The sequence below is a fragment of the Sturnira hondurensis genome, unplaced genomic scaffold (genome assembly GCF_014824575.4).
Source record: "Sturnira hondurensis isolate 20B ecotype Veracruz unplaced genomic scaffold, ASM1482457v3 Scaffold0024152, whole genome shotgun sequence".
In the NCBI taxonomy this organism is placed as follows: Eukaryota; Metazoa; Chordata; class Mammalia; order Chiroptera; family Phyllostomidae; genus Sturnira; species Sturnira hondurensis.
In genome coordinates, this window is record NW_028096783.1 from 5,923,080 (window position 1) to 5,937,014 (window position 13,935).

The following is a 13,935-nucleotide window of genomic DNA, read 5'->3' on the forward strand; positions in this document are numbered from 1 at the left end:
TGATCTACAGTCTAGTTGAAACCCAATGTTTTGCTGTTGATTTTCTGTATGGACGATCTGTCCATTATTGATAGCGGGGTAGGAAAATCTCTCACTATCACTGTGCTGCTGTCTATTACTTCGTTTATTTCTGTTAATATTTGCTTTATGTATTTAGGTGTCTGATGTTGGGAGCACATGTGTTTACTACTTATTGATACAGTCTTCTTGATAAATGGACCCTTTTGTCTTTATATAAACCTTCATTTGTCTATTGTGACAGTTGTTGACTGAGTGCCTGCTTTATGTAATATAAATATAGTGATTCTGCAGCCTTTTGGTTTTCATTTGCATAGAATATCTGTTCTCCCTGCTTTCAGTCTGTCTGCATCCCTACAGCTGAAGTGGTTCTCTTCTAGACAACTTATAGTTGAATCTTATTTTTTATCTATTTGGCTACTCTATGTTTTTTGACTCAGGAACTTAATCATTTACATTTAAAGTAAATATTGGTATGTCGGGGTTTACTGGTGCCGTTTTGTTATTTTCAGCATGAATTTTAGTTTTTTTGTTACCTTCATCTCTTGCTGTCTTCCTTGGTGATTTGATAACTGTTTGTGGCATTGTGCTTTGATTCTTTTTCTCTTGTGTGCATTTTCTTCGTTTCTTCCTTTATAGTTACTATGAGGTTTACATAAAATACCTTGTAATTACAACATCCTATTTTAAGCTGATAATAAGTTAAGTTCAGTTGAATAGAAAAATTATACTTCTTTCCTTTCTCCCACATTTTAGGTTATTGATGTTACAGATTATATCTTTTTATATTATGTATCCATTTTAAAATTACTGCAGCTATAGTTACTGTGTTTATTTTAAATTTTTATAGTAGAGGTAAAGTGTTGTGCACACCACTATTACATTATTAGAGTGTTCTGCATTTGACTATTATTCACCTTTACCAGTGAGTTTTACTCATTTATGTTTTTACCTTGTTACCTTGTACCTTTTTATTGCAGTTTGAAGAACTTTATAATTTCTTGTAAGCCGGATTTAGTGGTAAACTTCCTCAGCTTTTATTTGTTTGAAAGTGTGTTTATTTCTTCTTCTTCTTTGACAGGAAGTTCTGCCATGTATCGTATTTTTGTTTTGCGGTTCTTTTCTTTCAACGGTTTGAACGTATCATGTCATGCTCTCTTCACCTACCAAGTTTCTGCTGATACCCTTGTGGGGTCCCTTGTATTTGAAGAGTCTTTCTCTTGCTGCTTCCAGAATTCTGTGGTTTTGGTTTTTGGTAATTTTTGATTATAATGCGTCATGGCGAAGTCCTGTTTGGATGGCACATGATTGGGGACATTTGAGTATATACATATTCTTTAAATTTGGGATGTTTTCAGCCACTTTTTAAAAATGGGTCTTCTGCCCCCTTTTCTCCCTCTAACTTACCTGGGTCTCCAGTAATGCATGCCTGTCATTTATTGCCCTATATTCTGTAGTCTTTCTTCACTGTTTTTCATTCATTTTTCATTTTGCTTCTCTGACTGGATAATTTTTAATGACCTGCCTTTGAGTTCATTGATTCTTTCTGTTACTTGATTGAATCTGCTGTTAAAAAACTATCAGTTGTAATTTCGAATTAGTCAGTATGCTCTTTATCTGTATAATTTTTATTTTTAGTGGGTTTTGTTTCTTTGTTAAACTTCTCACTTTGTGTATTATTTTCCTTTGTATATTTGTGTATTAATTTCCTTTAGTTGTCTGTGTTTTCTTGTATTTTTTATTTGACTTCTCTCAGGCGATGATTCTGAGAGCTGCACTGTTTAGGACCTGGCGTGGATTTTTATGTGCTGCCTGTGGCTGTCATGCTTCCCTGTGCTGTCACTATCCTGTGTGCTCTCATCAGTGTCTGTGCATTTGCAGAAGTGGTCACCTCTTCCAGTCTTCACAGGCTTGTTTTGGTGGAGAAAGACTGACCAGTCGGCCCAGCTTGTGGTTTTCAGTGGGACACTTGGTAGTTTTGCCTGACAGGTAGTGGCCTGGAGTGTGTCTCCCTCAGGCCGCCTGTAGTGCGTGGGTTCTTGACTTCATGTAGGAAAGATTGCACAACATGAATCCAGGTGGTTTTGAGAGTATGTTTATTAAAGCTGGGGACAGTGAGACAAAGGGAGGGCTTAGGGTAGAAGGGGCAACAGGAGAGAGCCCAGGCGGTGCTCTGCTTTGGGCTCTCCTGTAATATTTCTATTCTAGAAACATTAATAGGAAAAAGTGACCCAAGGCAGGGCTGCTGTCAGCTCACTGGGAAGTCAGAGAAAAGGGGGCCCTGGAGACAGGATCAGGGGGTGAGCCTGGGTGGGGCTGCAGCTGCCCACTGCTCCCCTGGCTGCAAGTCCCCTTGGGACCCTTAGAGTCTAGGAGGAAGTAGAAAGTTTGTGCCCAGCAAGGGATATGTATGTGCTGTGGAGCGAGCCTGTGCTGGGTCTTTGTCCTGAGGGTTTTTTAATCTTTTTTCTGTGGGTGAGAAGCTTAGGGAGGGTTTCATCAGAATGTTCATCAGCTTTCCAGGTGAATTTTTAACATGCCGATGTGTCAAAATGAGTGCATAGGGGGTTTGGGGAATATTCTGTGGTTCACCACACTGCTTAATTTTTAATCTTGAATCTGCCTGGCTTTTAATGGGGTTTTATTTGTTCCCCTGACTTCAGCTGTCCTTGCTTGGCACAAATGACATTAATTCAGTCTGTGTTCTCTATCTCCCAGACCAGGGTGATTTAAATTATGTGTTCTTTGGTTAGGGAGGGGAGGCATAAACCACTTACTCTCAGTGTCCTAGGTTAGGGGAAATAGATTCTTGTGATTCATGAGCTGGCTGTAAGTGGCCCAAACTGCTGGGCCTTGTTTTATATTTTTTGTCTCGGTTTCCCCATCCCACCTGGCAGTAGTGTCTGAGGAAGGGCGGGCTTGCTGCTGGGGTCTCTGGTGGATGGGGCTGCTGCTCATTGTCTGAGGTCAGGTGGGGCTGTTGGCTGGACCTCCCCCTTGACAGGACCACCTGCTGGGCTCCGTGACTGCACATGCTGTGTGCTGGGCTTGTCATCGCCGCTGGCCAGGCGTGGCTATGTCCCTGGTCAGTTGGTGCCTTTGGCTGAGCTGGTGTTCAGGCGGGGCAGCAGACTGGGCTCTGGGGTTTGGTGAGTCTGGAGGCTGTTCTGTGCACGTGGGTGGGGTTACAGGTTGGCTTCGTGTTGGTGGGTCTGTGCTTATAGGTCATACCATTCATGTGTGTGGGGTAACTTGCTGGATTCCCCATCTAGGCAGAGCTGCTGGTCAAGAGTGATCACTGACTGGATTCCCGGATTGGGCAGGACCAAAAGCAGTGCCTTGAGGTTGGGTGTGGCTGTAGTTGGACTCCACAATTGGTTAGGATTACTGACTGTGTTCAGTGGTTGCTGGGCCTGTCATGGAGACTCCCATTGGACAAACTGATTATCCTGCCCCTGCCCCTACAGGGCCACATTTCAGCTCTGTGGTTGGGTAGGGCTGTTGGCTGGTTTCTCTTGTTGGGTATCCTCACCAGCAAGGACACAATGCCACCTCCAAGATCCATCCACTGGTTGCGGTATACCCCGTTCCCCTTTTTTGTCACTAAGTGACTTTGAGTGGCCTATCTCTGCCAATTCCGCAGTATTCCCTGAGGCAAGACAGAGGTCTTGATATTTGCCTGTAGACACTGGGGAGGCTGGGGAAGCTGGTTGTCCGTATTGGGCTTTTTTTCCGTACTGGGGAAACCGTGTTCCTGGGGAATCCCTGTTAGTGTGATTCTCTGCTGCTGGGGAGAGGGCAGAGGCTAAGTGAAACCACTTCTGTTGCCTTTCTAACGCAACTTTTCTCAAACTTTTGTTCCTAGTGTTTACTTTGGCTGCACCCCAAGTTCTAGTATCTTTGTAGGGGCATTCTTGTTAGTGGGTAGTTGTTAATCCTCATTTTTATGAGGGGGCTCGAGAGTCAGCATTCTCCTGTTCCTCCATATTCTTCATATTTCTTCTCAATGTCTCTTTTTTCTTCTGAGATTTTCATAATGCAAGTTTTGGTCTTTTTTCTTTTTTTATCCTCAACGGAGGACATTTTTTCATTGCTCTTTAGCAATGAAATGGGAAGAGGTGAGGAGAGAGCGACAGACAGACATCAATGTGAGAGAGAAACATCCTTCATGTATGTGCCCTGACCAGGGATTGAACCCATGACCTTTTGGTGTATATGATGATGCTCTAATCAACTGAGCCACACCTGCCAGGACAAGTTTTGGTCCTTTTGATGATGTCCTATAGCTCCCTTATGCACATTTCACTTTTAAAAATTCCTTTTTCTTTTTGTTCTTTGGACCGTATAGTTTTATTTGTACTTTCTTTAAATAAGTTGATTTTTCTTACTCCCCAAATCTGCTGTTGATCCTTTTAGTGAAATCTTATTTCAGTAAGTGATTTGTCGCCTATCAAGTTTGTGTTTGATTCTCTCTTTTTTAAGTTCTTTTCATTGCATTGTTTTCCTACTTTCCTTTAGTTCTTTGTGGTTTCTTTGAGGTCTTCGAGTGTATTTTAATAGTTCATTCGAAATTTATTTAAAGTCCTGTATCTAGACTTCTCAGAGGTAGATTCTGTGGTCTTAGTTTTACTTCTCTTGATAATGACCTCTGCCTTCCTAGGGTTGGTGAGGGTTTTTTGTGTTTTTTTTTGGTATATGTTGTGATTTTTTTTGTTGCACATTGGACATTTGAATGTTATAATGTGGTGATCCTGGCAATCAGATTCCACACTTTTCTACAGATTTTTTTTGTTCATAGAGGATGTAGTGTTTGTTTAGTAACTTTTTGAGATTATTTTTGCAAAGACTATTCTCTCTTGTGGCTTCTCAGTAAAGTCTCTCTTCTTTTAGCTCGTGTTCAGGTAGTATATATTTTATTTTCAGGTAATTCCTTGAATGCCAGGAGCTAAAAATAAACGAAACAGGCACTTTCTCCAGCCTTTGCACATTTTTACTGTGTTAGGGCACTCGTTCAACTCTAAAATTAGTTGGAGGTTAAAGGGTTGTATATTCTTGTATCTTTTGTGTGCATGTGTTCTGCCCTGGACATATTCATGGGTTTTTCAATGCCCTGATTTCACAAAGAACCTCTTTTCAGCTTTTCCTCCTGGGTTTTAAACTATTTTATGTCTTAACTATAATCTTTTGCTCCAGGTGGCTACAGGTTTCTTGTTTACTTTACAGTAGTTTTGAACAATGCTGCTGCTTATTGTCCCTGAGTCAGTTCCAAGTTTAATGAAACAGAGGTTTGTGTCTTGCATCCATTCTTCAGGGGGTCACCAGACAGATTGGAATAGATACACACAGTAGTTTGCTAGTGTGTCTTACTCCTGCGGATTCAGGGCCCAGGGCCCCACACCTGGGAACTGGAGCCACCTCCGCCCCAGCGCTACCACCGGGGAGGAGCTGGAGCAAGGGCAAGTGAAACTGCTGCAATGCTTGCCTACGGCATTGAACTTGGCTTTTGTGACTCGGTGTTCTTATGGCTGTTATAGGCCTTTCACTGTTTCCTAGAGTAGTGAGAAGGTTGATTTTGAGAGTTTTTAGTTTGTTTTCCCGTGTTTCTGTGAGGGACTCAAGTTCAGAGCTTCCTGCTCCACTGTTCTGTTGACACCGCCTGACCATCTGCCTTTGCCTTTCATTTTGTCCCCTCCACCCGCCCGCAGATCTCCTTGCCTTCATTTGGAAGTCTGTGCTCCCCTTCTCTCTTCTCCTGTGGCCAGGTCTGCTGAGGAAGATTGATTGTCCTTGTATTTTTATTTCTGTTGTAGTTATTGATATTTAAACATTTTATTTCCCTCATGGTTTAGAAATTGTGTTTTTTCTGTTCTTTTAGTGGCTACAATGAAATTTTTACTTGAATACCTAATATTCAGCCTGAAATTGATCAGTATCTGCTCCTTCTCTTAAGCAACCACAGTGGTTGGAGGTGTTTTCACTGGGTCGCTCTTTCTGGACTTTCATGTGGTGTGGCCTAGGATTATGATTCCATCTCCTTATCATCTATATTTGTCATTGTTTTTGTTATACAGTTAAAATTTGTTGAGATGAAATGCTTATTTGCTAAATTCTTTGCTGAGTATTTCTACTTTCTGTCTTAGTTCTTTTTCCTGGAATCTGTTTTTTTCTCAAAGTGCATGTTTTAGAAGGTTGATATAGTGAGAATTTGCTTTTGGAAACTCATTGTTTTTATTAATCAGAAAATACTAAATTTTTGCTCTTATTTTTTTCTTGTAGTTTAGGTGTGAATAAATTGTAGGATAATTTATTCTCTTTTTTCAGAACTATTAAGATAGTCTCAAACTTCTGCCATCTGTTATTGTTGCAAATTTAGCTGTTTTATGTTTACTTAAATATTTACCCCTTCTAGTATTGTTTACTCCTTCTGTGTTTCTGGATTTTTTTATCCTGTACCATTTCCCTTCAGCCTAAGAAGTGTTGTAGCTTTCTTTCTTGCACTGGTCTCTCAGCTCTCTCAGCTCTTGTCATTTGGAAATGTGCCCATGTTTCTTAAATTTGTTAAGGTTATTTTCATGGGATACAGATTTAACGCTCTTTTCCTTCACCACTTTAAAGGTGTTTCTCTTTTTCTTATGTCCTCTCTTCCTTCTGGTGAGAATTCAGCCGTCAATAACATTTTCTCCCTTTATGCAGTATGTTTCATTTTCCTAGCCTACTGTAAAAAGGGTTGTCTTTTTGTTGTTTAGAAGTGTGATTATAGAATATCTAGTATCAATTTTTAAAAATTATCCTATGTGAGGTTCACTAAATTTCTTGCATTTATTAATTGATATCTTTTACCAGTTTTAGAAATATTTGATTTCGCCAAGTATTTCTCTGTTTTATTGTCTGTCTCATTTTCCTCTGGTGTCCAGTTGTACACATGGTTGTCTGGTGTTCTCTCAGAGATCTCAAATATACCGTTATGTTTGGTTCTTTGTGTTTGTATCTTTTTGTTTTAACTTGATAATTTCTAGTGACTTGTTTTCAAGTTCACTGACCCTTTGATCTTTTATGTTCAGTTTGCTGGTTTTTTTTAAAAATATATTTTATTGATTATACCATTACAGTTGTTCTATTCCCCCCTTCAATCCCCTCCACCCACACCCTCCCTCCCCCACCATTCTCCCCCCCTTAGTTTATAACCACGTGTCTCAAGTTCTTTGGATTCTATATTTCCCCCACTATTCTTGCCCTCCCCCCTATCTATTTTCTGCCTACCATCTATGCTATTTTCTGTGCCTTCTCCCCTCTTCTCCCCCTCCCACCCCCCTGTTTCTAACCCTCCATGTGTTCTTCATTTCTATGGTTCCACTCCTGATCTAGCTGTCTTCTTGGTTTGCTTTTGTTTTAGGTGTGGTTGTTAATAACTGTGTGTTTGCTGTCCTTTCACTGTTCATCTTTTTAATCTTCTTTTTCTTAAATAAGTCCCTTTAGCATTTCATATAATAAGGGCTTGGTGATGATGAACTCCTTGAACTTGACCTTATCAGTTTGCTGTTTTGATACAGCTTTTATTTCTAGCATTTTATTTTGAATAATTTTGTAGTTTCAGTCTCTGCTAGATTTTCCCATGTATCCCATATTATTATCTTTTCAAGTTCACTTTAGAATTTCTGTCATAACTTATGTTCTCTTTACTATTTCAGTATCTGGGCCTTTTGTGTCCAATTCCTTTTATTGGTTCTTTTCTTGACCATTGGTCACAATTTCTTGTTTCTGTGTGCGTTTGTAATTTTTTATGCCAGTTCTGTAAAGTCAGTAAAATATTTCTGGGAATGGGCTTTACCCCTTCTTCTTCTAGTCCGTTAGGTTGTTATATTGGATTATGTCTGTCGCGTTTGATTGAGGGGCTGAGTCAAGCTGACCTGTAGCTTGTATAGTTTTGGCCTCCTGGCAGCTTTAGTTTATCATTTCTGTTAAATACTTTGAGTGTAAGTGCAGGAGGTGTTTTCGGTTTTGGTTTTTGTTTTTGTTTTTCCTATCAAGGGGAATTGAAAATGGGCAAGGTGTCGGAAGATCTCTTGTGCTTTACAGCTAAGCCACTAGGCTTCTGAACTGGTGGAGAAAACTCACGTTCTTTTCTTCATCTCCACCTCATCGCCAGGTCGCTAGTTCTAATCCTCCAGGTCTTTGTCCAGCTTTCTGTGCCAAACCAGAGGTCCCGTTCCTCTACCTAAGCCCAGATCTTGCTGTGTGGCTGTCTTATGTTCTTTGAAGTCGAGTTGCCTCTGCAGGGGTTTTCTCAGCTTTCCTGTGCCACCAGAACCCGTCAGTTGTTGGCTGTCTGAGGGCCTCGGAGGGATCTGGCTCAGTTGGGCTTTCTGGCTCTGTTCCCCATCCACAGCGTTAGCTAGCTGCCCTGTGCTTGGGAAGGCAGCATACACTTCCCAGGTTTGTCTGTCTTGGTTCTCCTGCTCTTCCTCCTGCCTTTGGTGTACTGACCTGGTACACTTAGTGATACCTGTGGGGATCAGCCGTTGGGTGGGTGTGAACTCTGTGTCACAGGTGTTCCTTGAATTTCACTGTATCACTCCAGTCCACATGCCATTGTTCTGGGTCTGGCCGGTTTCTGCCTCCCTCTCTAAGGGAGATTCTTTATCCTTCTGGGACTTTTCCAGGCGTTCCAACGTATCCATTAATCACTTCAGAGTCATGGAAGTGTTTTCACTTTCTGCAGCTTATTCATTTAGGTTTCATTTCACCCTTAATTATTTTACTTAGGAAAAAACCCACTATGCTTTTGTGATTAATCCAGCTTATATTGGATAGTGTAAGAATGATTGTTATCTCTTGTAAATGCCTGTTACTAAATGCCAGGGACCGGCAGTTTGGTGAACAATTTAAATGCAATATCCCATTTAATACTCACAAATTTGGGAATATGTATTATTATATAATCTCTATTTGCCAGATGAGAGATTAAGTGGGAAGGTCAATATTATACAATCAGTTAGTGACACTTGAACTCAGGGTTGTCTGTTTTTGGAGCAGAGCTTGCAAATTCACATTTCTAGTTAGGGCAGGTATGTGAGATAAATGAGTGCAGTGAGTAGTGTATAAAAAATAACAAAGCAAGCAGAACAGTGAAGGACAGTTAATATTCAACTACATACTGATGAAAAATCAGGAGTGATGGAGTCTGGGGCATAGTCCCTTGGAGAACACATTCAAAGGGGTCAGTCACTTCCAGCTCCAGCCAGTTGCTGCCCATGTGAGAATGTGGGTCCACTATTTCACATTTCCTGATTTTTCAATAGAAGCCAGACATAGGTATTTTTTATTTGAAAACACTCAGTTTCTAAATGCTAGCTTGTGGTTCAAATAAAAATAAAAATAAAATGCAGTGTACAGACCTGCACAGAGAGTCTAAAATAAAACCTATCGGGGTGGGGGGGCAGCCTGTTTCCTGGGTGGCCAGTCTGCAGCCTCTGCAGGGGAGCCTGGCCTCCATGAGCCTCTTGGCCACACTCTCTCGGGGGCCACCTTGATGCCTGCCTTTCACCTGTGCACTGGGAGTTAAGGAAGTGAAGACCTTCTCTTGGACGAATGTATTTTATTTACTGCTAGTAGGATATTTTTTAAATCCTGAATTCTTTATCTGCGGATAAAGAATAGTAGAGTTCTCTTATAAGGCATATCTTACAGGAAGTTGATGTGAGACCCCGAGTATCACTGAATATTTCGTTTATTCTGGTTCATTAATCATGACTCCCCCTCTCCTCTGCCCCCTCTTCTTTGCCACAGCTTTCGCTTTCAGAAGAACAGAATGACATAACAAAAAATGGCTGTGAATCTAAAGAGCTGGTCTACCTCGTGCACATTGCGTGTCAGGTAATTTTGTGGGTGTTTTCCATTTCACATAAAATGCAATAAGAATTATTTTCAGGAACTATTTTTTTCTGTAATGAGTTTCTCACATTGCCTAATAGAATCCACAGAAAAATACTTGTACACTATTGAAATTGGACTATGTATGACTCTTGTTAAGAAAATATATGATATCCTTTTAAGAAGAAAATAATGTGTTCATGCAGTGCTGAGTGGAGTGTGCAGTTTAGTGCTGCACCTTACACATCTTCTGTCTGCCTTCTCAGACAGTTTTATAAGGTTTTAGACACTTGTGAATGAATAAAAGTGACTATGATAACAGATGTTTTATTTTATTCTTTCTCCTAGTCTCTTTCTTATTTCTATAAGTACTCAGAGTAGAGACAGTCAATTTGAAAGAGTCATTTCTATAGATATTATATTTAGAGGTGTAAATGAAAGTCATTCTTGTAAGAGCAGGGGAAATGCACTGTTGATGGTGAGGTAATAGGAGCACAGTATGTAGGGAACAGCAGGCTACGTCGTCTCTGCCCCAGATGCTCACTGTGTGAACCAAGACGGTAAGTTCCACTGTGCCGTATCAGTGTAATGTGTGTATGTTTTAGGACTGGCTTTAAAATTTTTTTAAATTTTGTTATTACTTTTTAATCCTTATAGAAAGATATGTTTATTGATTTTAGAGAAAGAGGAAGGGAAAGAAACATTGGTATTAGAGGGAAACATTGATCAGTTGCCTTTTATACTCACCCTGACTGGGGACTCACCCTGACTGGGGATCGAAATCACAACCTTAGGTATGTACCCTGATCAGGACTCAAACCCGCAGTCTTTTGGTGTACAGGAGATGCTCCAACCCACTGGGCCACCTGGCCAGGGAATCATGACTTGCTTTTAATGAGATTTAAATTATGTCATAGGTAGCACTGAGTATTTCCTCCATCAGGTAATAAGTTAGTGTTTACTTAGTATATGTTCATTGAGCTTTCTGCCTATTTTGAATTAGCCATTGTAAAGCAGGTGTTTTCAAGGAAATCTTTTTTATATAGAAAGATTTTAGTTTTCTTTGGGAGAGAGTAGGATAGGGACATTTATGTTCTTTTTTCCTAAACAGTATTATTTATGTACATGAAGTTAAAAATTAAATAGCCTGGAAAAGTCTGATGCTTATTTCATATGGGAAATACTTAGTCTTGTTGACCTTAAGGAACACCTTTCAAAATTAAGTGCTTTTATTTATAGGTGTCAGAATATGATATTGGAAACTGATTTGGCTTTTATATGAGTAAGATATCCAAAGTCACATATCATTTATCCATGTTTTATTGTATGTCATCTAGGTTCCTCTGAGAAAGTAGGCAGCTCTGAATCACTAAGTTTCATGTCATATTTCATAAGATTTTTCTGTTTGGTGAGTTAATTTTTAAGTGAAAATGTTAAGTGCTCTTGTGATGAACCTTTAGTAACAGATGACTATAAAATATGTCTTCTTCATCTGGAGTACACGGTGGGCATGTCGTAATGAATTTAATAATCCCTCTACTCTAATGCCTGTTAGCATGTTTTCATCTCACTGTTGATTTCTGTATGTTCTGACAATGCAGATACGTTTATTCTCTTAAGTAAAGCACAATGTCACAAATATCTGTGGTTTTTAAAAAATTGTCTTTCAAAAGTTATCTATGATATTTTGATACCATACATTAGAATGTGTAATTGTTATTTGGTTATGCTTCCATGAATAGTGACCTAGATAGGTTATTTCCTGGTTGTAAATATCTTGCCAGGCTGCTTACCAAATTTTAGGCTACTTAGTATACTACTTATTACATCAAAGTAGTAATTTACTGCATTGTAACAATGCCATCACACGTCTCTGCCTCTCCATAAACAGTCATTGATGCATTCCCATGGCTTACCTTCTGTACTCTGCCGCAGAGGTCAGCCATAAACCATAATAAATGAGAGTCATGTATTTTTATAACTGCAGGAGACTCATAATCAAACTCTCTAATTTTGCAAATGAGGAAATTGAGGCCCAAATTACTGAGGTGACTTTCCTAAGCTATACGAAATCTTAGCAGGAGCTAGTAAGGACTTCAGTTTTCTGATTGCCAGTTTTTCTTGCATCTCCTTGGAATTTGCAAACAACAACAGAGCTGAGAGGTTGTATAGTTTTTGGATGAGATCATTGCATGCTGCTGTGATCTTTCCATTCCAGATATACTCATTCATGTATTTCATATCTTTGCTAATTTCTGATTTTAATAATGTGCCCTTGAAGTTCTTTTTATTTAACCTATATTCTTGGTGCTTCATCTTAACCCACTCTCTTCCCTTATTCTTTCATAGAAAATGGCCAACTAAATTGTGTAAATTTCCCCTTTTGTAGGTTGAGGGACATTGATTCTTTTAGGTCTTACCTTTGAACCTTTTAATTGTGTCTTTGCTCTGTTCTTTAAAGTTTTGATTTCTTTTTAAATCATGAACTCAGAAATGTAAACCATGATTTTTAAAATGAATTGATCCAGATTTAGTAGGCATTTTTGATCACCTGTGTGTAGTAGACATATTATGACATGTGGGCTATCATTTAATTCCTGCAACAGTCTGTGAGGTGAATAGTCTGGTTTCCATTTTACAGATGATGAATATAAGACTCAAGAATGTTAATTAAAGAGGAAGATCAAGATTTGAGCCTTAGTCTAGTGGGGTTTTTTTCCTGTTTTTTTCCCATTTTCTAATATGATTCATTCTTGGTTGGCTACTCTGAAATTTGTGAGCATATCCCAAATGTTAATAAAGAATTATAAAAGACACAGAAACTGACTATCTAAGTCTCTTTAAGATTTTTTAAATTATTTATTTGAGAGGGAGGCGGAGGGAAACATCAATATGTTGCTCTACTTATTCATATTCACTGGTGAACTCTTATATGTGCTTTGATAGGGGATGGGACCCGCAACCTTACTGTATTGGGGCAACGCACTAAACAACTGAGCTACCCGGACAGGGCCCCACTGAGTTTCTCTGTGTGATTTCAGTGGACAGGACCTAGTTAGCCTGTACATATTAATTAAGATAGTTATAGAGAGAACTTTAAGTGGAAGTCTCAAATCAAGAGTCCATGAGGGAGAGTCTAGGCCAACTGGGTTTAATCTCAGGCCAAGAGATTATAAGTCTTAGTGATAGTAAAGATACTTAACAGCTGGCACAGCATGGCCCTGGTGCGGTGGGAGCCAATACGTGCTGTAAAACCCAGGCATCCATACCGGTGTGCCCCACCTGGATGTCAATCACGGATAAAACACCAGCCCTGGGTGCCTTGGAGGAAAGGTTTTTAGTGCCCTGCTTCAGCTTTCAACTCCCGCCCTCCTGTACTGATTATTACTGAGAGGAAGTTGTCTTAACCAATATAGGCACGCTGTACTTCAGATATTTCCTCCCTTATCTTTTCTATTCTATTCTCCAATTAAATAAACTGAGGAGGGGGGAGTGTTATGTAGGAAAAACAAGTTGGCTAGTGTGGGTGAAAAAACACTTTCCAATTTGTACCATAGTATTTATCTGAATGGGAATACTTTTTTTTCTGGGAAATCATACTAATTCTTCCTGTTTCCCCTACTTTTAAGGAAACAATGTATTCAGTTTGAAATCAATGAAAATTAATACAAATCTTAGGAAATTCAGGAATAGGGTAAACTTTTTTAAAATGTTAAAAGTTCAACAATGAAAAAAAGGACAAAATTAGACAAACCCTGCCACTAACTCTGTTGAGCCCCATTGCATAGAAGAAAGCATTTATAAGTGTAATGGCACTGGTCGTGAGTCTTAAAAACACTCTATATCTGTGTTTTTGTTCTTTAGCAAATAAGCAAACACCAGCTTTTAAGGGTTAATTTTACAGTAACAATTTTAAACCTAGCTGTTGCAAGAGTTTATTTTAACATGTGCTGTAATGAAAATCCTGTTCTGGTCTTTCCCTTTTGTAAGTATAGTTTTGTTATTGTAAGAATAATTGTTGCTTCATAAATACTAAGTATTTTATTG

The 13,935-nt window shown here is 39.3% G+C and overlaps 1 protein-coding gene across 3 annotated transcripts in view; it reads left to right on the top strand.

The window, feature by feature from the left end:
• ARHGAP32 (Rho GTPase activating protein 32) overlaps positions 1–13,935 on the top strand; it is a 274,955-nt gene that overhangs the window by 145,402 nt on the left and 115,618 nt on the right. For all 3 annotated transcript variants that reach the window (XM_037038281.1, XM_037038279.1, XM_037038280.1), the window contains one exon: positions 9,805–9,891. In XM_037038281.1, the coding sequence (XP_036894176.1) occupies positions 9,805–9,891 (87 nt within the window). The remainder of the gene's footprint in view (positions 1–9,804; positions 9,892–13,935) is intronic.